This window comes from Carcharhinus amblyrhynchos, chromosome 3, assembly GCF_965287045.1.
Source record: "Carcharhinus amblyrhynchos chromosome 3, sCarAmb.v2.hapA, whole genome shotgun sequence".
Classification (NCBI taxonomy): Eukaryota; Metazoa; Chordata; class Chondrichthyes; order Carcharhiniformes; family Carcharhinidae; genus Carcharhinus; species Carcharhinus amblyrhynchos.
In genome coordinates this window covers 130,112,986-130,139,132 of record NC_137326.1, presented here as the reverse complement: position 1 = coordinate 130,139,132, position 26,147 = coordinate 130,112,986, and the positions used below count along the sequence as shown (strand labels likewise).

Here is a 26,147-nt window from a genome sequence, read left to right as displayed (position 1 = left end):
TCTCAAGTAATTTTCTCAAGTAATTTCGTAACATTTTCCTCCAGTGGCTACTGTTGACAGGTCTATAACGCACTGTCATTTCCATCTTGTTTCATGTCTTCCCACCTTCCCCCCATATGCCCCCATCCCCACAGCACTAGGACCCCTGTCACATTCCCACATTCTGCACCATTGTTCTGCCATTTACACATTCCATTCTCTTAATAGATGCCATCAGCACCAATCCTAGCCTTTATCACCAACATTTACATTCCCTTTGTTACGTCTTCTTTGTCAATTATAACCACCCCTCTCACCCTCACAGTACAAATCTTGTTCTATTTACCTTGTCTTCAGCTCTGATGAAGGATTATCCAGACTCTCCACAGATGCTGTCAAACTTGCTAAGGTTTTCCAGCATTTTTAGTTTTTGTTTCAAATTTGTAGTATTTTGTCTTTATCATTATTATTATTGTTACATGGAGTTGCATCCCAGTATGCCATCATTTTCAAATAAAGAAACTCAGAACAAGCATCATGTTCCTGAAATGTATAATTTTTTTTAATATGCATTAATTCATTGGACATAGCTGGCCTGCATTTATTGCCCATCTTTAGGTGCCCTTGAACTAAATGGCTTGCTTGGCCATTTCAGGGGACAGTTGAGAGTCAACTACATTGCTGTGGCTCTGGAGTCACATGTAGGCCAGACCAGGTAAGGATGGCAGATTTCCTTCCCTAAAGGACATTAGTGAACCAGATGGGTTTTTCCGACAATCAATAATGGTTTCATGGTCATCAGTAGATTCTTAATCCCAGATATTTTGTTATTGAATTCAAATTCCACCATCTGCTGCGATGGGATTTGAACCTGGGTCCCCAGAACATTAGCTGGATTAATGGTATATTACCACTAGACCATCACCTCCCCTATCATCAGGCATCGATCATTCCATTCCCTGCTGTTTTCAGTATATGATGTGGAGATGCCGGTGTTGGACTGGGGTAAGCACAGTAAGAAGTCTCACAACACCAGGTTAAAGTCCAACAGGTTTATTTAGTAGCACAAGCTACCAAATAAACCTGTTGGACTTTAACCTAGTGTTGTGGGGCTTCTTACTGTTTTCAGTATAGGCAAAGCCTTGTTTTACCTGAGGAATGTCTTCTTGCCATTCTGTCTCGGATTGCTGTTTCCATTGTTGCAGTTATTGCTCGGGTTAAACAGTCCAATTCCAGCTGTCACAATGCTGCTATTGAGCTCAGCGGATTGCTGGAAGACCTCAATGGTGGCTTTGGCAATATTCTCCAACAACGAGTTCATCTCAGCAACTGATGCAGGGCCCTGACAAAAAGATCACCGATCACAAGCGCAACAACATTGGAACACAGGACAAGGACAATTACTGATCATCCTTAGGACAAGAACTGATCTCGTGTTTCAAAATGCAATGGATGGCTTTTAAGCTATCCTTTTAATATAGGCACATCCAAACGTGTTTCACTGTTTGAATACAAGTAGCTACTAATACTTTCTCCTTCTTCCATTGCAGAAAGAACTGGTGGCCGCCACATCAACATTTTACTATACAAAGAAGAGGAAGAAGGCCAATTAGGGATGGGCAATAAGTGCTGTGCTAGGCAGCAACACTCACATCCCAAGAACTAATAAATAAGGTCACTAATTTCAATAGCTCCTGTTAGTATTAAAACAATGAACACAATAATCTATAATATGTAAAAAGATTTACATACATTGCACATTTCTTGTCAACTTCCACGTTTTAGCTATTAGATTCTGCTGGGTCAGTGATTTGAATTATTTTTACAAGAGGGTTCCAACACTCCCTCCACCCAAAGTATTTCCTAACTTCCCTGCTGTGTGGATTGACTCTAGTTTTAAGATCGTTGCCAAAGCTTAGATAGCCAGGTAGCGAAGGATAGAATACTGCAACACAATTTTTAACTGAGTTGCCAGGTAGTGAAGGATAGAATACTGCTGCCTAATCTTGAATCACCTACAAGCTTTCACTTACAGAGACACACATTATATATTGTGAACATTCCACAAGAAAAACCCCTTTCAGCCTATTCATATAGCTACATAAGATATATATTATATATGTACACAAATGTTTATAAAATATAATGTAAAATATAAACACACGTAAATATATTTAGGTGAGACAGTCCAAAGATGTGTGGGTTAGGTTGATTGGCAATTCTAAATTGACCCTAGTGTCAGGAGATTAGCAGGATAAACGGGTGAAGTTACAGGAATAGGGCCTGGGTGGGATTATGGTCAGTGCAGACTCGATGGGTTGAATGGCCTTCTTCCGCACTGTAGGGATTCTATGATTCTACCCCAAGTCAATTCATAACCACCTGAATAAAATTAACACTCAACTGACACACCATTAATGGCGCTGTCCTGTTGTCCTCGGCAGCGACGCTCTGGCTCTGCCACAATGGGTTTCCCCACGGCAAGCCATCCAAATGTTGAATGGCTTTGGCAGGACCAGAAGATCCCGCTGGTGGGACAGGCCTTAAAACTCCAGCCCGAGATTCCGCCAGCAAAAAAAAAAGTTGCTCTCTATCTATCCTATTGGTTCCTTTCAAAATCTCACGAACCTCAATGAAATGTCAGGCTACCATTTGTCTCTTCAGAACCCAAGTGTCTGGCGGGCAAGGACTTTATACTCACAGGCTCCTTCATACATTGCTTGATCATCAGTTGCAGCTCCAGCCATGATTGTCTCAGAGTCCACTGGTCCAAATTCTAAACACAATCAAGGCGCAGGGCATGAAAAACAATTCGGTGGATTACCTCTCTGTTCCTTTACTTTATTCAATATCTTCAATCATGTTTCCCTCAAATATTGGGGGAAACGTACAGGAAGCACTCGTATTTTTTAATAAAAAGGACTCCATAATGTGATAAGTATATGGTTTGAGATAAGCAGGTGGTTTGGTATTGCATTCACGGCACAGTTACCCCAAATGTATTTCTCATCTGCACTGAGTTCATTGCTCTCAGGATAAGTGGAATCATCTTCAGCCTAAGTGCCTTTTCCGCAGTGCCTGCATCACAAACTGGCAGCTCTGCAATCATTGAAAATACTTTATCACAATTTTCTTTTTGAAATATCATTGCTTCTGTAAAACATTTGTCCCACCAGGTTAATAGGGTTAGCAGCTCTTGACCCAAAATTCACAGAGTGATGAGAACATAAGAACTAGGAGCAGGAATAGGCCATCTGGCCCCTCGAGCCTGCTCCGCTATCCAATGAGATCACGGCTGATCTTTTTGTGGACTCAGATCCACTTACCCACCTGCTCACCATAACCATTAATTCCTTTACTGTTCAAAAATTTAGCTATCCTTGCCTTAACAATATTCAATGAGGTAGCCTCAACTGCTTCACTGGGCAGGGAATTCCACAGATTCACAACCCTTTGGGTGAAGAAGTTCCTCCTCAACTCAGTCCTAAATCTGCTCTCCCTTATTTTGAGGTCATGACCCCTAGTTCTAGTTTCACCCACTAGTGGAAACAACCTTCCTGCTTCTATCTTATCTATTCCCTTCATAATCTTATATGTTTCTATAAGATCTCCCCTCATTATTACAAAGCTCCATTATATTGAGCAATTCTCTCCAGCAAACCATCTGCTCTGTCGTAGTGAACAAATACCTGAAGAACAGAAAATAACATAACCCAAAGTGATTGTTGACAAAGTAATTTTTCAATGACCCTTTTACAAGACCATTATATTGAAAATGTTTGATTCCGGACAAACTTAGAAGACTTTAACTTATATAACACCTTATGACAATCTCAAAAGACTAAGAAAACACTTCACAAATAGGAGCAGCAGTTGGCCATTGAGCCCATCAAGCTTAGTCTACCGTTCAATATGATCATCGGAATTAGGAGCAGCAGAAGGTAAATTCAGCCCTTTGAGCCTGCTCTGCCATTCAAGCAGATCATGGCTGATCCCTCCCTGGTCTCAAATCCACCTCCTCACCTGTTCCCCATATCCCCTTTCCTCTTTTATTAGAAATACATCTATCTCCTTGAACATAGAACATAGAACATAGAACATTACAGCGCGGAACAGGCCCTTCGGCCCACAATGTTGTGCCGACCAGTCTTATTTTTAAAAAAAAACAAAAAAAAACATTGACCCACTAATCTAAACCAATCCCTTTTCGTCCATAAACCTATCCACCAATCTCTTAAACGCCCACAAACTAGGCGCATTTACAACTGCAGCAGGCAGGGCATTCCAGTCCCTCACCACCCTCTGGGTAAAGAACCTGCCCCTGACATCCGTCCTATAACTACCCCCCCTTAATTTAAAGCCATGCCCCCTCGTGCTAGATTTCTCCATCCGAGGAAACAGGCTATCACCATCCACCCTATCTAAACCTCTAATCATCTTATATGTTTCTATAAGATCCCCTCTTAGCCGCCTTCTTTCCAGTGAAAACAACCCCAAATCCCTCAGTCTCTCCTCATAGGACCTCCCCTGCATACCAGGCAACATCCTGGTAAACCTCCTCTGCACCCTCTCCAAAGCCTCGACATCCTTCCTGTAATGTGGGGACCAGAACTGCACACAGTACTCCAAGTGCGGCCGCACCAGAGTTGTGTACAGTTGCAACATGATGCTGCGACTCCTAAATTCAATCCCCCTACCAATAAACGCCAAGACACCGTACGCCTTCTTAACAACCTTGTGAAACACAAGAACATAAGAACATAAGAACATAAGAAATAGGAGCAGGAGTAGGCCATCTAGCCCTTCGAGCCTGCCCCGCCATTCAATAAGATCATGGCTGATCTGTCGTGGCTCAGTTCCATATTCCCGCCCTCCCCCCATAACCCTTAATCCCCTCTCTTATCAAAAACCCATCAACTTGCGTCTTAAAAATATTTAGCGAGGCAGCCTCCACCACTTCAACGGGCAGAGAATTCCAGAGATTCACCACCCTTTGAGTGAAGAAGTTCCTCCTCAACTCCGTTCTAAGCCGCCCCCCCTTTATCTTGAGGCTGTGCCCCCTAGTCCTACTGTCTTTTTTGAGCGGGAAGAGTCTCTCCACCTCTATCCTATCCATCCCATTCATCATCTTATACGTCTCAATGAGATCTCCCCTCATTCTTCTAAACTCCAATGAGTACAAGCCTAGTTTATTCAGCCTCTCCTCATAGCTCAACCCCCTCAACTCCGGTATCAGCCTAGTAAACCTCCTCTGCACTCCCTCCAAGGCCAAAATATCTTTGCGCAGGTGCGGCGCCCAAAACTGCACACAGTACTCCAGCTGCGGCCTCACCAATGCACCATTCAACGATTCAGACTCCACTGCATTAAGGAGCAGCAAGTTCCTCAAATCCACCACCCTCTGTGAGAAGTAGCCCCTCCTCATCTCGGTATTAAATCTGCCACCTCACAACCTATACCTGTGACCTCTTGTTCTAGGTTGCCCTTTTCCCACCACCCTCCCCAACCACACTATCCCCTTATCTCTTTTGGTCACTGGTATTTAGAAATCTGTCAAACACAGAATGATTTTTTCCTCAAAATGTGCTCTCTTCACGTGCAGCAGCCATTCTGCAAAGCAACAAAGATTCCACGAGCAGCTAGTATGACGATTGAGGGAGAAATGTTAACCCAAACAGGAGAAGTCTCTACCCTTCGAATCACGTAACCAGATTTGGATGACAATGAAAGTCATATCCAAAAGGAGAACCTGATGATGCACCTCTCCCTCAGTGTAAAAAATGTCAATGTAGATTATGTGAACTCAGAGGTAAGAGAAATAACCATCTGAGCCAAGCTGTGCTTTATTTAAATCCTAAGTGTTTTCTTTGACAAAGTTATTACTATTGATTAATCTGTATATAGCACAGTCTGAAGATATTAATTTTATAGATTTCTCAAAGACACGGTTCCATTGCCTAATTTATATTTTATGTTATTTCAGTCAGATGAACAACCCTATTCAGAAAGAAAGTACGAAGACATTAGACCCAAGAGGTAAATCTTGTGCTATCTTCACTCCTCTTACCTGAAGGATGTGCTTGACATGCTGACGCTGCGGATTGTCTCCTTCCACACATTCTTTAAGGCCATGCGGGTAACAGATAAGCTGCAGGAGTTGCCTTGCCTGCTTGTTTGAGAGGACTGGGTCGAGTATTAGATCCTTGTCGGTACACAGTCTCTCCGGCTCCTTTAGGCAATGCTCCCCCACCCACTCCTGTCAAGAGTAAAATGGAAAGCAGAATGTTGTATCTAAACATAAACTGCATTGATTGGTAAGGAGAAAGAACATGAGGTAACGGCTACCTATTCTCCGTTATGTGGTAAAACAAGACAGCTTCTTTAAAACAATTACATATTTGTTCATTGTGGAGCTGTGGTTTCTTACTGGTCCCACATTGCACAGCCAGGTGTTTGCACAAATTACTCATGATGCATACATCAAGGTATATTTAGAGAGGTTTTTTTTTACAGAGAAAAACAGCAGAGGCATTCACAGAGCCACAATCAGATAAAATTAGAATCCTATAGTGCAGAAGGAAGCCATTCAGCCCACTGCGTCTGTACTGACCACAATCCCACCCTGGCCCTATCCCCACAACTCCATGCATTTACCCTAGCTAGTCCCCCTGACACTAAGGGAGAATTTTAGCATGGCCAATCCACCTAACCTTTGGACTGTGGGAAGAAACTGGATCATCTGAAAGAAACCTGAGGAGAACGTGCAAACTCCACACAAGTGATCCAAGCCGAGAATTGAACCCAAGTCTCTGCTGCTATGAGGCAGCAGTGCTAACCACTGTGCCACCATGCCACCCTGTGGAGGAGGGGAGATATAAGGAGATATTAGCACAGGTGACAGTAACTCAGTTAGACAGGCTGTTTTAAGCATTGTCTTAAAGGAGGATAAAGATAGAACACCAGAGTTTCAGAATTAAACACTGATGATATGATCACCAATGGTCCAGGAAGGATCTGGGGCTTCACAGAGGCCAGGAATAGAAGACTGCAGTGTTCCCAGGGGGTTGTAGAGTTGAGGAGATTTAGGGACAGTCAAAGCCAGGAAGGGGCCTGAACACCATAATCATAATCAAGGACCCCAGGCACCCTGGACATACTCTCCTCTACCTTCTTTTGTGGCATCATGAGTTTTTAAGAAGTGCTCATGTGACCTGAGGTTGTTGTGGGCACTCAAAGTTAAGAAGAAAAAGACAAATAGAAAGCTAATTGCATCGGTGTTGGATTTTAGTCTTGCTGCAGACAGTTCAGAACACAGCCTGCAGTTCAGAACTATTCCTAGTATTGAAGTAAGGCTCTGAGAATGTAGCAGAGACTGTGTTACTCTATGTCATACAGCTGGAAAGGGCAGGAAAGGCAGGAACAGCATGAGATTGTGGATAGGACAAGACAGACTTCTTGTTTCAGTAATGCTGGGGCCCACAAAACCATTTAAAGGGATTGGAGAAGGGAGTCTCTGGGATTCTGTGTCATCAGTACTGTCATGACCAAGTGAGAGGGGGTTCAGAGACATGCACATTGCTGGTGTTAATTGGATCTGGTGACTTCAGGTGGAATATGGCTGCTGGTGAACATGACTCGAGGATAAATACAATCCAGTAGAAAGTGAAAGATCCCACATAACAGAGGCAAAGTTGGAAAGACTTTCAAATTGCATATGGTACCACATTTGTGTGGGAAGTAATGTGAGCACTTGAAACTATGTATGTTAGTTGTGTAAACTACTTGTGATGAAATTTAGTTTTTTATTTAAAATATCCTTCTGCCCGTTAAATGTGTTGAATCATGTTTGTTTTAGTTGACTTGTTACAGTGAAAGTTTTAACGATTTGTCACGGACAGAATGTATGTGCTTTTTCACTGTCGTGATTAGTATCATTTGTATGGAAGAGAAGTGCCTTTACTTAAATTAAATAATCCAATAGCAAGCTTTTGTAAGTTTTAAAACAAAAGAGGCTATTTATTCTCACCCCTGAATTAAACCCAACATACTCATTCTCTCACACACACACAAAGATTAGATACAGATAAAGGTCATGCATGTTTCCAGATTTATAAATATCTCTGTCCGGTCTCTCGCGTGATAGGCCTGTAGGTTCTTGGATGAGTTTTAAGCTTTAAAGTTAAAGAGAGGATTTTGTAAAGCCAAAGGGTTTGCAGCTGATTGTAAGTTTTCTTGGATATAAAATTTCTCAGAGCTTGAACTTCACTGGAACAGGTTACAAACTCTGGCTGCCTAATGTCTCAAACCCTCTTTCCAAGTCTGGTTCATCTTATGTTTCTGATGGGTTTAGCTGACCTTTTAACTCAACAAAGAAAACTTTGCTGTTTCCATGTGGCTTTTCCCAATGTTGGTGTCATGAAAATTCCTTGCTTTCAAATGCTATCATTCTCTGTGGAGGTTGTAACATCTGGCATTATATTTCTTAGACTGGAATAGGCATAAAAGTACAAATGACCAAATTCCATGTCTTGGAAACTATGTTGTTAGCAATGATCCCAATTCAACATTATGGCAAACACAACAAGGGATCACTTTGGTTATTCTAATAAGGAGGTTTGCAAGGTTTTTTTTCAGTTGCCTGAAGTTCAGTGCAGTGAGGTCCATTGTAAACTTGCCCCAACCCCTCCCGATCACCCAACTCCTCCGCTCTCCCCATTACCCAGCCAACCGCTCCCTCTCCCCATCACCCAGCCAACCCCTCCCTCTCCCCATCAGCCAGTCAACCCCTCCCCATCACTCAGCCAACCCCTTCCCCCCATCACCCAGCCAATCCCTCCCTCTCCCCATCACCCAGCCAACACCTTCCCCCCATCACCCAGCCAATCCCTCCCCCTCTCCATCACCCAGCCAACCCCTCCCTCTCCCCATCACCCAGCCAACCCCTCCCCCATCATCCAGCCAACCCCTTCTGCTCCCCATCACCCAGCCAACCTGTCCCCCTCCCCATCACCCAGCCAACCTGTCCCCCTCCCCATCACCCAGCCAAACCCCCCTCATCGCTCAGCCAACCTCAACCCCATCACCCAAACAACCCCTCCCCCTGTTCAATCTCACAATCTACATCCTAACATTAGCGCTAAAACTACCAGAATGCTATAAAAATTCAACTGCCTTATTCAGCTGTCCTTTAGGAAAGGAAACTTGCTGTCGCTACTGCATCTGGTCCTTTTATGAATCTAGTTCCAAGGGCAATGTGTTGACTCATAACTATCCCTTGCAAGGGATCAGCAATTCATACCCAATTGCCAAGACTGCAATTTATCACCTCCATTTCAATAGAAATTTCCAAAGGACCAGGGAAGCACCAAATGGGAACACCCAAATTCCCCTCCAACTCCCACATCACACTGACTTGGAACTATATCAGCACTGCGGTTGGGTCAAAGTCCTGGAACTCCCTCCCTGACTGCATTGTGGGTGTACCGACACCACATGGACTGTAGGGGCTCAAGAAGGCAGCATGACCACCTTCACAAGGGCAATTAGTGATGGGTAATACATGCTGGTCTAGCTAGCGACAAACACACCTTGTCGATTCGCTTATATTATGTGGTGTCTTTGCATACTGTAGTGTCGATGGCGCTTCATAGGACCATCATAAAATAAAATATGACACTAAGGCACATAAGGTGGCATTAGTCAGATGACCAAAAAGCTGGGCAAAGGGATAGGTGGGAGACTGCGCAAGCCCACAAGGCCAGAATTAGAGCATTGCAGATATTTTTCAGAGGGCTGTGCGACCGGAGGAGGTTACAGAGATAGAGAACAGCAAGACCATAGAAGGATTTGAAAAGAAAGATGGGAACTTTAAAGGCAGGAGATTGCACGACTGGAAGCAAATGTGTTATTTTTTAATTAAATTATGGGCAAGGAAAAGGGGGAGGATGGGGATTGGGACTCAGTATGGGTTACAACATGAACAGCAGAGTTTTGGATGACCTCAAGTCAAGCCTGAATGAATAAAAATAAATTTATTAACAGAATTTTAAACACCCCGATGGCCATGGTGGTATTTGAGCTCAAGTCTACGGTTTATTAGTGCAAGTTTCTCGATTACTAAGCTGCGAACATAACTACCATTGTACCAGGCCTTCTCGAGGGCGAATCAAATCTCAACGCAGAAGAACGAAAACTGATTCTCTTTCTTCAATGAAGGAACTATTTATTTGAGCAAGGGCTTTTCACAAATGAATTCGAGAACGTTTCCAAAAAGATTAGGCTTTGGTAGGGAAAGATACCGGTACTCGGGAGTCTGTGGGAAGACAGGAATGTGAAAGTAAACAGATTCTGTCTCAAGGCTGTTATTAGACCAACCGACGTAACAGCTTTCCAAACCAAATCACAGCCCAGGTCCCGGCATGGGGTGCTCCAGAAGGAAAGTGACACGTCTCTCCGAGAATGACTGGGTTAGGCGGTGGGTGGGGTGGTGGGGGGATTGGATAAGGTTAACTTCTGAGTTCAGGCGCGGCACAAAGGAGAGCTTTTCAACCCTTTGAGTGCAGAGTTGCTGTAGGCTGAGGTGGGGAGCTGAACCCGGCAAAGAAACTAAGATTTGAGTGAGGCCAGAAAGAAATTTCACTGCTCACCAAATTAAAAGTTTATAAAGTTTTTTTAAAGTTTATTCATTAGTGTCACAAGTCAGCTCACATTAACACTGCAAAGAAGTTACTGTGAAAATCCCCGAAGCGCCACACTCCGGCGCCTGTTCGGGTACACTGAGGGAGAGTTTAGCACGGCCAATGCACTTAACCAGCACGTCTTTCAGACTGTGGAAGGAAACTGAAGCACCCAGAGGAAACCCACACAGACACGGGGAGAATGTGCAAACTCCACACAGACAGTGACCCAAGCCGGGAATCGAACCCGGATCCCCAGCTCTATTAAGTAGTAGTGCTAACCACTGTGCCACAGTGCCGCCCACGTAGCTAAACTATAGCTCCATCAAAGTATTAAAGCCTCAGCTACAAAAGTACTGGCTTTACACCACAGCCATTCTGAATCAGACTGTTTAATAATATGGACTCTCTTTTTGTGTAAAGAGAGTCATAGAATTTTACAGCACTAAAAGAGGCCTTTTGGCTCATCGCGTCTACCCTATCTATGTCCCTCATAATTTTGTACTCAATCAAGTCATCCCTTCAGCCTTCTCTGCTCTAAGTAAAACAACCCCAGCCTAACCAGTCTCTCTTCAATAGCTGAAATACTCCAGCCCGGACAATATCCAGGTGAATCTCCGCTGCACCCTCTCCAGTGCAATCACATCCTTTCTAATAGTGTGGTGACCAGAACTGCACACAGTACTCCATCAAGCACCTATCTATTCTAATCCCATTTTCCAGCACTTGGTCCACAGCCATGAACGCTATGGCATTTCAAGTGCTATCTAAATGCTTCTTAAATGCCTCGACCATCCTTTCAGGCAGTGGGTTCTGTGCTCCCACGGCCTTCTGGGTGAAAACCTTTTTCCTCAAATCTTCTCTAAATCTCCTATCTGTTAGCTTAAATCCTCTGGTTACTGACTCCCCCATCCCCTAAGGGGAAACATTTCTTCCTACTTACCCTACCTATGTCCTTCATAATTTTGTACACTTCAGTCAGGACACCGCTCAGCCTTCTCTGCTCAAAGGAAAACAATCCCAGTCTAACCAGCCTCTCCACAGTTGAAACACTCCAGCCCAGCAACATCCTGGTGAATCTTCTCTGCACCCTCTCCAGTGCAATCGCATCCTTCCTATCGTGGGGCCATCAGAACTATACAAAGCACTCTAGCTGTGGTCTAACAAACGATTTATATAGCTCCATCATAACCTCTCACTTCTTATATTCTGTGCCTTGGCTAAGAAAGAATCCCATATATCTCTTTAACCACCAGTCCTGCTGACTTCAGGGATCTATGGACACGCATCCCAAGGTTCCTCTGGTTCTCTGTACTTCCAAGTATTCTACCATTCATTGCATATTCCCCTGACTTGTTAGTCCTCCCAAAATGCATCACATCAAACTTTTCAGGGTTAAATTCCATTTGCCATTATTCTGCCCATCTAACCATCCCTATATTGTTCTGTAATCCAATTTACGACACCACCACGTCTCATGTCATCTGTGAACTTGCTGACCAAGTCCCATGAGTAACTTACAGCTTGTACAATTGGTCAATTTAGCATGGCCAATCCATCTAACCTGCATATCTTTGGACTGTGGGAGGAAACCAGAGCACCTGGAGGAAACCCAAGCAGGTACGGGAAGAATGTGCAAACTCCACACTGACAGCTACCCGAGGCCAGAATTGAACCTGAGTCCCTAGTGCTGTGCAACCCTAAAACCTCCTACAAAAAGTAATATTCATGGTTTGGCTATTGTTAGGTTTGAAACCAATAATTCAAGATGTTAATGTACCATTTTGTTCTTACATTCTGAAGACTCTGTCACCACAAGAGCTCTTCAAAAATTATTTTAACACTTTACTAACACTATAGTTTCCATCACTTGTACAAGAACTTACTTTCTCAAAGTCAATTCTTACCTGCTGACAGATGGTCCGAAGCACAAACCTGGCATATTCACTCAGGTTGGCAGTTTCTATGGAAACAGTGCGTCTGATTGACTTGGGGTTTTTGGTGGAACTCAGAACATCATCTTCAGTGATGTCATCGAGAATACTGATGGGAGCCAGCAGGCTGGTCACGGTGAAGTCATCAGTGTTGGAGGAATTAACATTATTGCTGCCCAATTCAGCATCACCTAGACATGAACAACAAATCAGTCATCTATATTCGCCCTCTAAAACCTTTCGACAGAGTGAGATCCCTTCTGTCTTAATCTCTCCCTAAAGGTACCAGCTGTGGCTGGGCTTCCTGTCCAATGACAGAAAGCTCACTGATGCCTCACTCAAACAGCCTCTCTTCACATGGGGAGAGCTTGACAGTGAGAACTGGCAGAATGTGAGGCGATGGCCTAGTGGTATTATCGCTAGACTCTAAATCCAGAAACTCAGCTCATGTTCTGGGGACTGAGCTTCGAATCCCACCACGGCAGATGGGGGAATTTGAATTCAATAAAAAAATCTGGAATTAAGAATCTACTGATGACCATGAAACCATTGTTGATTATCGGAAAAAACCCATTTACTTCACTCATGTCCTTTAGGGAGGAAAATCTGCTGTCCTTACCTGATCTGGCCTACATGTGACTCCAGAGCCACAGCAATATGGCTGACTCTCAACAGTCCACTAAGGTCAACTGGGAATGGGCAACAAATGCTGGCCAGCCAGTGACGCCCATATCCAATGAATGAATAAAAAAATTATCTGGGCTTAATTCTGCAATTGCATAATCCAACCAAACAGCAGGAGTCACGGGACAGTAATGTGGAGCACAGATCCAGCTTGAATCCTTATAGTACAGACGTTTTGAAACCACTTGTAACATATTAACTGCTGGCCTGACCAAGTAAAGCTGTAGACCAGATAAAGAATGTAGAACATCTGTTCTGTGTGTGAGGCAGGATCACAGTATTCAACAAGATGCTACATTAGCCAACTACTCTTATTTGGTGTGAATCCCTTTCAACCTCTACCTTTTAAGATACCCTAGGCTGATAATCGCAACCACGATATAACTTACCTAGCATCAGGATTGCCTTCAGAACTGCAAACACAGCCCCCACTTCTATGCTGTTGTGTGCCGCAGCTAAAAGGTGGTGGTCACAGGATGAGCGTATTCCAGGAGCAGATTTACCTGTTGTAAGAAATAGGGGCCTTTAGGAAATGGTATATATTAGAAATATGTAGAACTCTGATGAAATTGGCTGGCACCACGTTACTTTGCACTCTCTCTGAAAAATACATCAACAATGCCCAGGAGTCAGGGAGCAGACATGGTACAAATAAGAGCAAAGAACAAAGAAAATTACAGCACAGGAACAGGCCCTTCGGCCCTCCAAGCCTGCACCGACCATGCTGTCCGACTGAACTAAAACCTCCTACCCTTCCGAGACCATATCTCTTTATTCCTATCCTATTCATGTACTTATCAAGACGTCCCTTAGAAGTCACTACCATATCCGCTTCCACTACCTCCCCCGGCAGCGAGTTCCAGGCACCCACCACCTTCTGTGTAAAAAAACCTGCCTCGTGCATCTCCTTTAAACCTTGCCCCTCACACCTTAAACCTACGCCCCCTAGTAATTGACTCTTCCACCTTGGGAAAAAGCTTCTGATTATCCACTCTGTCCATGGCTCTCATAATCTTGTAGGCTTCTACCAGGTCACTTCTCAAACTCGAATAGCAGTATACAGAGTGCTTGCAGTCAGCTGTCAACCTCCATGGGCATCAGAGGAACTGACACTCCCAGTTAAGTACAAGGCAAAGATTCCCTGATTAGCCCATCAACTGGATCCTTAATCAGGAAGTTCCTACTCCAATGGGCCAACCTCAATGGTCTGATTGAAGTCATTACATAGAACATAGAACATAGAACACTACAGCGCAGAACAGGCCCTTCAGCCCACGATGTTGCACCGACCAGTTAAAAAACAATGACCCACTAATCTAAACCAATCCCTTTTCGTCCATAAACCTATCCACGGATCTCTTAAACGCCCCCAAACTAGGCGCATTTACAACTGCAGCAGGCAGGGCATTCCAATCCCTCACCACCCTCTGGGTAAAGAACCTACCCCTGACATCCGTCCTATAACTACCCCCCCTTAATTTAAAGCCATGCCCCCTCGTGCTAGCTTTCTCCATCCGAGGAAAAAGGCTATCACTATCCACCCTATCTAAACCTCTAATCATCTTATATGTTTCAATAAGATCCCCTCTTAGCCGCCTTCTTTCCAGCGAAAACAACCCCAAATCCCTCAGTCTCTCCTCATAGGACTTCCCCTCCATACCGGGCAACATCCTGGTAAACCTCCTCTGCACCCTCTCCAAAGCCTCCACATCCTTCCTGTAATGTGGGGACCAGAACTGCACACAGTACTCCAAGTGCGGCCGCACCAGAGTTGTGTACAGTTGCAACATGACGCTGTGACTCCTAAATTCAATCCCCCTACCAATAAACGCCAAGACACCGTATGCCTTCTTAACAACCTTATCTACTTGGTGCCCAACTTTCAGGGATCTATGTACACATACACCTAGATCCCTCTGCTCATCCACACTATTCAAAGTCCTCCCGTTAGCCTTATACTCAACACATCTGTTATTCCTACCAAAGTGAATTACCTCACACTTCTCCGCATTAAACTCCATCCGCCACCTCTCGGCCGAGCTCTGCAACCTGTCTAAGTCTCCCTGCAAACTATGACACCCTTCCTCACAATCTACCACACCTCTGACTTTGGTGTCATCAGCAAATTTACTAATCCACCCAACTATACCCTCATCCAGATCATTAATAAAAATTACAAACAGCAGTGGCCCCAAAACAGATCCCTGAGGCACACCACTCGTAACCGAACTCCATGACGAATATTTACCATCAACCACCACCCTCTGTCTCCTATCTGCTAGCCAATTCTTGATCCAATTTCCTAGACTACCCTCAATCCCATACATCTGCATTTTCTGCAGAAGCCTACCATGGTGAACCTTATCAAACGCCTTACTAAAATCCATATATACCACATCAACTGCCTTACCCCCATCCACCTCTTTGGTCACTTTCTCAAAAAACTCAATAAGGTTAGTAAGGCACAACCTCCCCGCTACAAAACCATGCTGACTACCTCCAATCAATTCATTACTCTCCAAATAACTATAAATCCTATCCCTAATAATTTTTTCTAAAACCTTGCCCACAACAGAAGTAAGACTCACCGGTCTATAATTCCCGGGGAAGTCTCTGTTCCCCTTCTTAAACAATGGGACAACATTCGCTATCCTCCATTACAGTTGTATTTGTATCTTACCCCACATGTGTATTACCCCACATTATATTCTTCTGCGTTGTCCCACAACCTCAATAACTCAGTTTACCTTGAAGTCCAGTTCTGTACAGTATTTAAAAAGTATCATTGTCAATACCGAACAATGAATGAAAAAGCTTATGTGCAAACTTCCCCTAAAGTGTTCATTCATGGACACAGAATTGCTGATGTTAGACTATCAGATTGTGAGGCTGATCAGTGGGTCAACCCTCTTAGTAATCTGGATAAAGACAGCTTGTTCCTCATACCAAAACTTAAAAAAGAGGAACAGGGCCATCAGCAGAAACTTACCATTAGTCTGGGGGAAAGGGCTGACTTGTGGTGTTCTGAATAAATGCAGCAGAAGTCGGCATGTCATCCTGGCCCCTGGCTCTGCATCTGGATCACCGCAGGCTGCAGGAAGCATAGACTCAAAGAGATTATAAATATCTCACAGGAAAAATAATCAGCTTTCAACACTAAAGGCTGTAGTTTTCCTCTGCCTTTCTCCCATGAACCTCCAAAGTTGGAAAATATTCCTTCATACACAAAATAAGCAGGCTTCAAAACTCCCTCTTCAATGTAGCTTGCGGTGGCAGTACATGAAAGGACATCAGTATTCATCAGCATCACTATCTCTAAAATGTTCACCAAAATGTCTCCATTAGCCAAGGGTGAATCATAGAATCCCTACAGTGCAGGCCATTCTGTCCATCAAGACTGTACCAACCACAATCCCACCCAGGCCCTATCCCTGTAACCCCATATATTTGTCCTGCTAATCCCCCTGACACTAAGGGGCAATTTAGCATGGCCAATCAACCTAACCCGCACATCTTTGGACTGTGGACATCTTTGAAAATCGGTGCACCCGGAGGAAACCCAGGCAAACATGGGGAGAAAATGCAAACTCCATATAGACAGTGACCCAAGCCAGGAATGTCCCTGGCACTGTGAGGTAGCAGTGCTCACCACTGTGTCACCGTGCCACCGTAATAAAGTATAATAAAGTATCATGACTCTTTGGTTCTGTTGCTAGCTCTTCTCTGAGTCTGAAAGTTATAGGTTATGCATTTCACACTCCAGTTGTCGAAGTGGAAATTTTCCTGCTTCTTGACTGTGGTAGAAAGACTCAACAAAGTTCATTCCAACAAAATAACTAGTCTTTATTTACAAAATACTGATGCAGTATTGGCAAAAACTTGAGTTCAGAGAGCCGTCGTTACGATTTGCTGATTCTTCCTCAAGTCCGCCCTTGCATAAAGAATCAATTTATTTATACATATTCATTATCAGTTTGCATAACCCGAGCTTGTTCAGGAAGTTGATCAAATCGTGGCATCATAAGTAATGTCATAAAAAATGATACAACCTGCTGATCTCCTAAAACTCTTTGTCTCATCATTCATACCTTTATCTTGTCCTTTTGATAGAACAGAAGAAGGCCGATGACTTTGTCATTTCTGACCTTATCTCGCCTCACTCATCCAGCCCTAAGTTATGTGGAGTCAGTCTTATCAGGTCTTACAGAGGGCAGGCATAACTTGACCTTCTCTGGTCTTATTCATGTCTTACGTTATGCGGAATCAGTCTTACAGGGGTCTGGCATTTTAGAATAGCTTAATTAGCTTTCCTTATTTTGTACCAAATACTTGACCAGTTTTCCCATCATGCCACTACTTCATTCGTACAACTTCACATTCCTTCCTTTTGTCATATCATGACAACTAGTCAAATAGGTGTATCCATGACCCGATTAAAAATGCACTCACACATGCAACCAAGCAATCCTATCCCCAGCAGCAATAGCATGAAGGCTTTAAAGATCCAATCAAATAATCCGTGACCCAACCATCCCAACCAATCTGGTGGGTCATAATCATGAAATTCACGACCAATCTTTTGAATTTGAGCAGCCTGTTTCTTCATATGGTCGGCCAGCTTGGTGATATTTTCAGAGGCGTCTGGGATATAAGTACAGCATTCCTGAGCTACAACGGCGCACGTTCCTCCCTGCGAGGCAACAGTGACAGACCACTGCTTTGATAGAGCTGGGTAGACAGATTTCTGATTGTTGTGGGTCAGGAGTCACAAGTACTCCAGACTAGGCAAAGATGGCAGATTTCTTTCAGGAGTCACAAGTACTCCAGACTAGGCAAAGATGGCAGATTTCTTTCCCTATAGGACACTGGAAATTGTAGTTAGATGGGGTGGCTGGAGATTTATTGGATATATTCAGGGAATTAAGTGATACGGGGAATGAACACAGAACTGGAACAGAAGCCCAACATCAGCCACGATCATGATGAATGCAGGTTCAACGGGCCTTATGGTCCACTTCTATTTCTTGTGTATCATTTGAATAAGTCATGAAACAAAATCTTGGTATGACACCTCCAATGCTTAAGTGGATGTCAAAAATCCCATTGAAGAGCTGGGAATTCTCCCAACACTAATAAATAAACTCCAATCACTTTACTGCTGCTAGTGAGATCTTCTTGTATACAAACCAGGTTTTGTTTTTCCAAATAACAAGGCATTTCAGAATGATTCATTGCACATTAATTCATGGAAACGCAACGTCGCTTAAGACGGAAACTTTTTTTTAAAGTTTATTTATTAATGTTTCCAGTTGATTGGCATCAACGCTGCAAGAGGTTACTGTGAAAATCCCCGATTCAGCACACTCCAGCGCTGGATCGGGTACACCGAGGGAGAATTTAGCATAGCCAATGCACCTAACCAGCACATCTTTCAGACTGTTGGGGGTGGGGTGGGGAGGTGGGGGGGAATCACGCAGAAGCAGGAAGAAAGTGCAGACTCCGCACAGACAGTGAGGCAACAGTGCTTACCACTGTGCCACCGGGCTGCCCTATAAGGCAATTAGATAAATCCAAGTCCTTATTTCAGAACTGCAACAGATGCTCAAGGGCAAGTCTGGACTAAGGTGTGACAAGAGTTCTAAGAAGCTGTCAAAACATATCCCAGTCTGCGATTTCCACAATCAGTCTCATCACCAAGCTTCTAACATTCCTATAGAACCTACAGCTTCCCTTCGGCAAGTTCCTGTTGACTACCAGGAAGTCCATCATGGATTGCCCATCGTTGATGACCAGTACTTTCCATCCTTTCTATCCTCTCCCAACACTGCCATTCATTTGGTGCCACTGTTTACTACTTACGTACACAAACACTAATTAGTGCAACTAAATTATCAGCTCAGCTTGCGCTACTACCCATATTATTGGCACCAATAAATCTCCAGCCACTCCATCTAACTACAGTATGCAATGTCCTGTAGGGAAGGAAATCTGCCATCCTTGCCTCGTCTGGCTTACTTGTGACTCCTGGCCCAAAGCAATGTAGTACACTCTTTACAGCCCTCTGAAATTATAGAATCATAGACTCCCTGCAGTGCAGAAGTAGACCACGTGGTCCATTGAGCCTGCACTAACTCTCTGTTAGAGCATCTTACCAAGGCCCTCCCCTGTCTGGATCCCCACAACCCCATGTGTTTACTCTGCTAATCCTCATAACCTGCACATCTTTGGAGACTAAGGGACAATTTAGCATAACCAATCCACCTGACCTGATAACCTTTGGATGGTGAGAGGAAACCAGAGCACCCGGAGAAAACCCAGACAAACACGGGAGAATGTGCAAATTTCATACAGTTACCCAAGGCCAGAATTGAACCTGAGTCCCTGGCACTGTGAGGCAGCAGTGCTAACCACTGTGCCACTGCACCAAAATGGTCCAGCAAGCCACTCAGTTCAAAGGCAGTTAGGGATGGGCAACAAATGCTGGCCCAGCCAGCAATGCCCACATCCCATGAATGAATATTTTTAAAAAAACTTTTAGTTCCCCCTGGCAACTAAAAGTATAAATTGCTGTTCCCTTTAGATTTGGCATTGTTGTGAATCTGTCCTGATGGGTGTAAAATGAAATGTTTTGACAGAATGTCTCATTTTTTCAGCAATATTCAAATATCTTTTGAACCATTCCAGACATTTCATCTTCACTATCTTAATCCAGAGCATCATTCCAGTACTCATGAAATACTGCTCCTTAATATTTGTTCTTCACTCGCATTGGAGGCCTCTTTTTCTTGATGTTGGATTTAATTTTCTATTTCTCAATATTTCTACAAAAAGGCTGAGGGGTGACTTGATAGAGGTATACAAAATTATGAGGGGAATAGAACATAGAACATAGAACATTACAGCGCAGAACAGGCCCTTCGGCCCACGATGTTGCGCCGACCAGCTTTTAAGAAAAAAACAACACTAACCCACTAATCTAAACCAATCCCATTTCGTCCATAAACCTATCCACAGATCTCTTAAACGCCCCCAAACTAGGCGCATTTACAACTGCAGCTGGCAGGGCATTCCAGTCCCTCACCACCCTCTGGGTAAAGAACCTACCCCTGACATCAGTCCTATAACTACCCCCCCTTAATTTAAAGCCATGCCCCCTCATGCTAGCTTTCTCCATCCTAGGAAAAAGGCTATCACTATCCACCCTGTCTAAACCTCTAATCATCTTATATGTTTCAATAAGGTCCCCTCTTAGCCGCCTTCTTTCCAGTGAAAACAACCCCAAATCTCTCAGTCTCTCCTCATAGGATCTCCCCTCCACACCAGGCAACATCCTGGTAAACCTCCTCTGCACCCTCTCCAAAGCCTCTACATCCTTCCTGTAATGTGGGGACCAGAACTGCACACAATACTCCAAGTGCAGCCGCACCAGAGTTGTGTACAGTTGCATCATGACGCTGCGACTCCTAAATTCAATCCCCCTACCAATAAACGCCAAGACACCGTATGCCTTCTTAACAACCTTATCTACTTGATTCCCAACTTTCAGGGATCTATGTACACATACACCTAGATCCCTCTGCTCCTCCACACTATTCAAAGTCCTCCCGTTAGCCCTATACTCAACACATCTGTTATTCCTACCGAAATGAATTACCTCACACTTCTCCACATTAAACTGTGTTTCCCTTGGTGGAGAATTCTCAAACTAGGGACATAGATTCAAGATACGTGGCGGAGGTTGTAGAGGGGATACGAGGAAGAATTTTTTTATGCAAAGGATGGTGGGTGTCTGAAATTCACTGCCCGAATTGGTGGAGGAGGGAGAGACCCAAATTCTTTTTAAAACGTACCCCGGGTCTTCTGCCTGCTGTAGTTAAAAATCAGTTGATGTGGTACATGTGAAAGGATGAACCTAGAGTCTCCTGATCTGTATGACAATAATCTATGTTTTATGGGGACGGAAATGGTATAGGGCTGTTCAAGGCAATTTTATTCATTCGTGGGGTGTGGGCGTCACTGGCTGCCCAGCACTTACTGCCCATCCCTGGTTGCCCTTGGTGGACAGTTCAGAGTCAGCCACATTGCTGTGGCCCTGGAGTCACATGTAGGCCAGACCAGATAAGGACGGCAGATTTCCTTCCCTAAAGGACACCAGTGAACCAGATGGGTTTTTCTGATAATTGGCAATGGTTTCAATGTCATCAATGGATTCTTAATTCCAGATTTTTTTATTGAATTCGGATCCCACCAACTGAAATCTGAGGCATGACTCGAACCCAGGTCCCCAAATCATGAGCTGAGTTTCTAGATTAAGAATCTAGCGATAACACCACTACACCATTGCCTTCCCTGTTACTTATTTAATGCAAACGAGGTAGGGAGGTAATAGGTGGATAAAAAAAAGTGAATTTATTAGTCACAAGTAGGATCACATTAACATTGCAATGAAGTTACTGTGAAAATCCCCTAGTCGCCACACACCCATGTCTGTTTGGGTCTGTTTGGGCAGAATTTAGCACTGCCAATGCACCTATCCAGCGTCTTTCAGATTGCAGGAGGAAACTGGCACATTAGGAGGAAACGCACGCAGATATGGGGAGAACATGCAAACTTCACACAGACAGTCAGCCAAGCCGAGGATCGAGCCCAGAACCCTGGTGCTGTGAGGCAGCAATGCTAAGTCCATGGCTTGAACTGTGCATAATTCAAGAGGTTCCTGACTTGTATACAGGGATATGTTTGGGATTCATTTCATATCAGTATTTTTGTGTAAGGCATTCTTCTATTTCTATAAGGTCCTGAGGAACCTCTTGCCTGTTTAGGCATCTAGCCCAAATGTTCGGACACGGTTTGGTTGGAAGACTCGTTTCCTTTGAGACATGGATTCGAATCAAGCCTAAACTAATGGGGCAGAAGTCTCCAGTCTCCATTGACAGTGGAATCCCACATGGAGTGGGTTTGGATGGATTTGACACTGCTCCCCTGGGAATCAGAACACAAGCTGCCCACTGATTTGCAACAGTCACTAAATTAGCAGCCCTGCCCGCAGCGTTTGGTGTGGTCAGTGGAAATGTGACACAGATGCTGTGCGGGGGAGGGGAGGCATTCCTCAGTTTTGGCTTCAGACACATGCAGATGGGAATTTCTCTTGTTGCCACGCAGACAACGTTACAAGCGTGCGTCGTGACCATTTGATCCGTTTGCCGTTCCAAACAAAGTCACTAAGACTGAGCAACAACTACAAAAAAAACAGATGTCAAGTCAAAAATTTGCTCAAAGCTGAGTATGAGGAAAAGTCTGAAAGCAGGAGGTGGAGGTGAAGATGAAATTGAAAAGTAAGGGGTTTAAGTCAGGTGAAGCATAACCACCAAAATGAAGCAAAAGAGCTGGGCTTGAGGCACGGGTGAAGACGGGTCATCCATAAGGGCTCAAATCAGAGGAATGGGAAGTTTGAGGTGGGTAAGGCGTAGTGTACTGACGAATGTGGTGAGAGATTTCTAGGCATCTAACAATGGATGGATTTAAACATAAGGACCAGAGTTTCAAATTTCAGGCACTGGGGGATTGGGAACCAATGTAGATGACGGGTGATGTTTGGGTGGCACAGTGGTAAACACTGCCGCTTCACAGCTCCAGGGACCTTGGTTCGATTCCCGGCTCAGGTCACTGTCTGTGTGGAGTTTGCACATTCTTCTTGTGTCTGCGTGGGTTTCCTCCCACAGTCCAAAGGTGTGCGGGTTAGGTTGATTGGCCACGCTAAAAAAAATTGCCCCTTAGTGGCCTGAGATGCGTAGGTTAGAGGGATCAGCGGGTAAAATATCTGGGGGTAGGGCCTGGGTGGGATTGTGGTCAGTGCAGACTTGATGGGCCAAAGGGCCTCTTTCTGCACTGTAGGGTTTGATGATTCTATGATTGATTCTATGATGAGTGACTTGGCAGACTTGGTAGTGGTGGTTATGGGTAGCAGCATACATGAGCTGAGGCTAAGGGTTTTTTATTCTTTTGTGGGACCTGGGCATCGCTGGCAGGGCCAACATTTGTTTTCTGTCCTTAGTTACCCTTGAACTGAGTGGATTAAGCGACTGCTGTGGGTCTGGAATCACAGACTGTGTAAGGACAGCAATATCATTCCTTAAAGGGCATTAGTGAACCAGATGGGCTTTTACAACAACCGATGGTAGCTTCATGGTCACCATTACAGAGACTAGCTTTATATTCCAGCTTTCTTAAATTTCAACAGCTGCCGTGGTGGGATTTGAACCTGTGACCTCTGAGCCTCAGGATTACTAGTACAGTGACATTACCACCATGTCATCACTGTCCTCAGTGGGGTGTGGGTATGTGGGAGGGCAGCCAGGAAAGCACTGGAATAATGGAGAAGCAGAATACTGAGGATGCAGGAAATCTGAAATAAAAGAGGAAGATTCTGGAGATATTTTGGAGGTTAGGCAGGTGGAGAGAGCGATTGATTCGACCGGCATGCCCGCCCCGAGAATGGCATTCCCAGTTGGCCTTGGGCGCGATCTTACAAGCCTCGAGAGGGCGAGCTGATAAAATTCCAGTCCGAATTTCGGATCCGTGACCTTTCATCGGGGATGAAATCGGTTTAGAGTGAGGGGTGGGTCAAGCACGAGAGGGAGGTGTTCATTTAAACGTCACAAACATAAAAGATCAGTTCTCACTCCAGTCAAGTCTGGAGTTAATAAAGGTATAGATCGCAGTGAGATGGAGGTGGAAGTGGTGGCAGATGACGTTATGTCTGTGGAAATTGTCAGTGATGATGATGATGTGGGGTCAGGGATGCCGCTCAGCACCGAACAGGACGCAGAGATTGCTGATTTGCCAAATAAAGGGACCGGGGAAACTTTTTTCTTTGGTGGAGACTGTGTGCAGTGTCTTGTTGAAGGAAAGACCTTCTAAAATGGGGCCAAATAGACTGGCATCACCAAAGCCATAAAGAGGTGGTTGCGATGAGGTTGAGTTAGATGTGATCGTGGAGATGAATGTAGATATGCAAGGGAGACCCAAAGAGAGAAAATACTGGGAAATCTCAGCAGGTCTGGAAACATCTGTGAGGAGAGAAACGAGCTGAAGTTTCGAGTCCAGGTGACCCCTTGTCAAAGTTTTGACAAAGGAGCTTTGACATAGGGTCGTCTGGACTCGAAACGTCAGCTCTTTTCCCTCCTTACAGATGCTGCCAGACCTGCTGAGATTTCCCAGCATTTTTTCTTTTGGTTTCAGATTCCAGCATCTGCAGGAATTTGCTTTTAGAACATAGAACATTACAGCGCAGTACAGGCCCTTTGACCCTCAATGTTGCACCAACCAGTGGAACCAATCTAATGACCCTCTAATCTAAACTATTCCAATGTTATCCATGTGCCTATCCACTGACCATTTGAACGCCCTTAAAGTTGGCGAGTCCACAACTGCTGCAGGCAGGGCATTCCACGCCCTTACTACCCTCTGAGTAAAGAACCTAACTCTGACATCCATCCTATAATTACCACCCCTTAATTTAAAGCTATGTCCCCTCGTGTTAGCCATCACCATCTGAGGTAAAAGGCTCTCACTGTCCACCCTATCCAATCCTTTGATCATCTTGTGTGCCTCAATCAGGTCACCTCGTAACCTTCTTCTCTCCAATGAAAATAACCTCAAGTCCCTCAGCCTTTTAAAGGGAAATCGTGTCTGACAAATTTACTGGAGTTCTATGAGGATGTGTCTAGGGCGGTGGATAGAGGAGAGCCGATGGATGTGGTCTTTCTTGATTTTCAGAAGGCGTTTGACAAGGTACCTCACAAGAGGTTATTGCAGAAGGTCAAGGGACATGGAGTTGGGGGTAGGGTGTTAGCGTGGATAGAGGATTGGTTGTCAAATAGGGGTCAATGGGTGCTATTCGGATTGGCGGATGGTGACTAGTGGAGTGCCCCAGGGGTCGGTGCTGGGGCCTCAGCTATTTACCATTTATATAGATGATCTGGAGGAGGGAACCGAGTGTAGGGTGTCTAAATTTGCTGATGACACCAAGATTGGTGGAACGGCAAATTGTGCGGAGGGTGTGGAGAGTCTGCAGAAGGATCTAGATAGGCTGGGCGAATGGGCCAGGAAATGGCAAATGGAATTTAATGTTGGCAAGTGCGAGGTAGTCCACTTTGGTAGGAATAATGGTAGGAAGGACTATTACTTAAGTGGCGAAAAACTGCAGCAGGCGACGATGCAGAGGGGCCTCGGGGTCCTTGTGCATGAGTCGCAAAAACCCAGCTTGCAGGTGCAGCAGGTGGTCAGGAAGGCAAATGGGATGCTGGCCTTCATAGCGAGGGGGATTGAATATAAAAGTAGGGAGGTCTTGCTGCGGCTGTATAGGACATTGGTGAGGCCGCAGCTGGAGTACTGTGTGCAGTTTTGGGCGCCGTACTTACGCAAGGATATTTTGGCCTTGGAGGGAGTGCAGAGGAGGTTTACTTGGCTGATGCCGGAGTTGAGGGGGTTGAGCTATGAGGAGGGGCTGAATAAATTAGGCTTGTACTCGTTAGAGTTTAGAAGAATGAGGGGAGATCTCATTGAGACGTATAAGATGATGAATGGGATGGATTGGATAGAGGTGGAGAGGCTCTTCCTGCTCAGAAAGGATAGTAGGACTAGGGGGCACAGCCTCAAGATAAAGGGGGCGCGGTTTAGAACGGAGTTGAGGAGGAACTTCTTCACTCAAAGGGTGGTGAATCTCTGGAATTCTCTGCCCGTTGAAGTGGTGGAGGCTGCCTCGCTAAATATTTTTAAGACGAGGGTTGATGGGTTTCTGATAAGAGAGGGGATTAAGGGTTATGGGGAGAGGGCGGGAATGTGGAACTGAGCCACGACAGATCAGCCATGA

At 44.6% G+C, this 26,147-nt stretch overlaps 1 protein-coding gene across 1 annotated transcript in view; it reads right to left on the bottom strand.

The window, feature by feature from the left end:
• The window catches only part of LOC145341129 (mediator of RNA polymerase II transcription subunit 12-like protein), a 564,757-nt gene that overhangs the window by 84,667 nt on the left and 453,943 nt on the right, over positions 1-26,147 (bottom strand). The window contains 6 exon segments of the mRNA XM_080186002.1: positions 1,131-1,321; positions 2,681-2,755; positions 6,047-6,235; positions 12,563-12,780; positions 13,663-13,776; positions 16,263-16,364. Of these exon segments, the coding sequence (XP_080042128.1) occupies positions 1,131-1,321; positions 2,681-2,755; positions 6,047-6,235; positions 12,563-12,780; positions 13,663-13,776; positions 16,263-16,364 (889 nt within the window).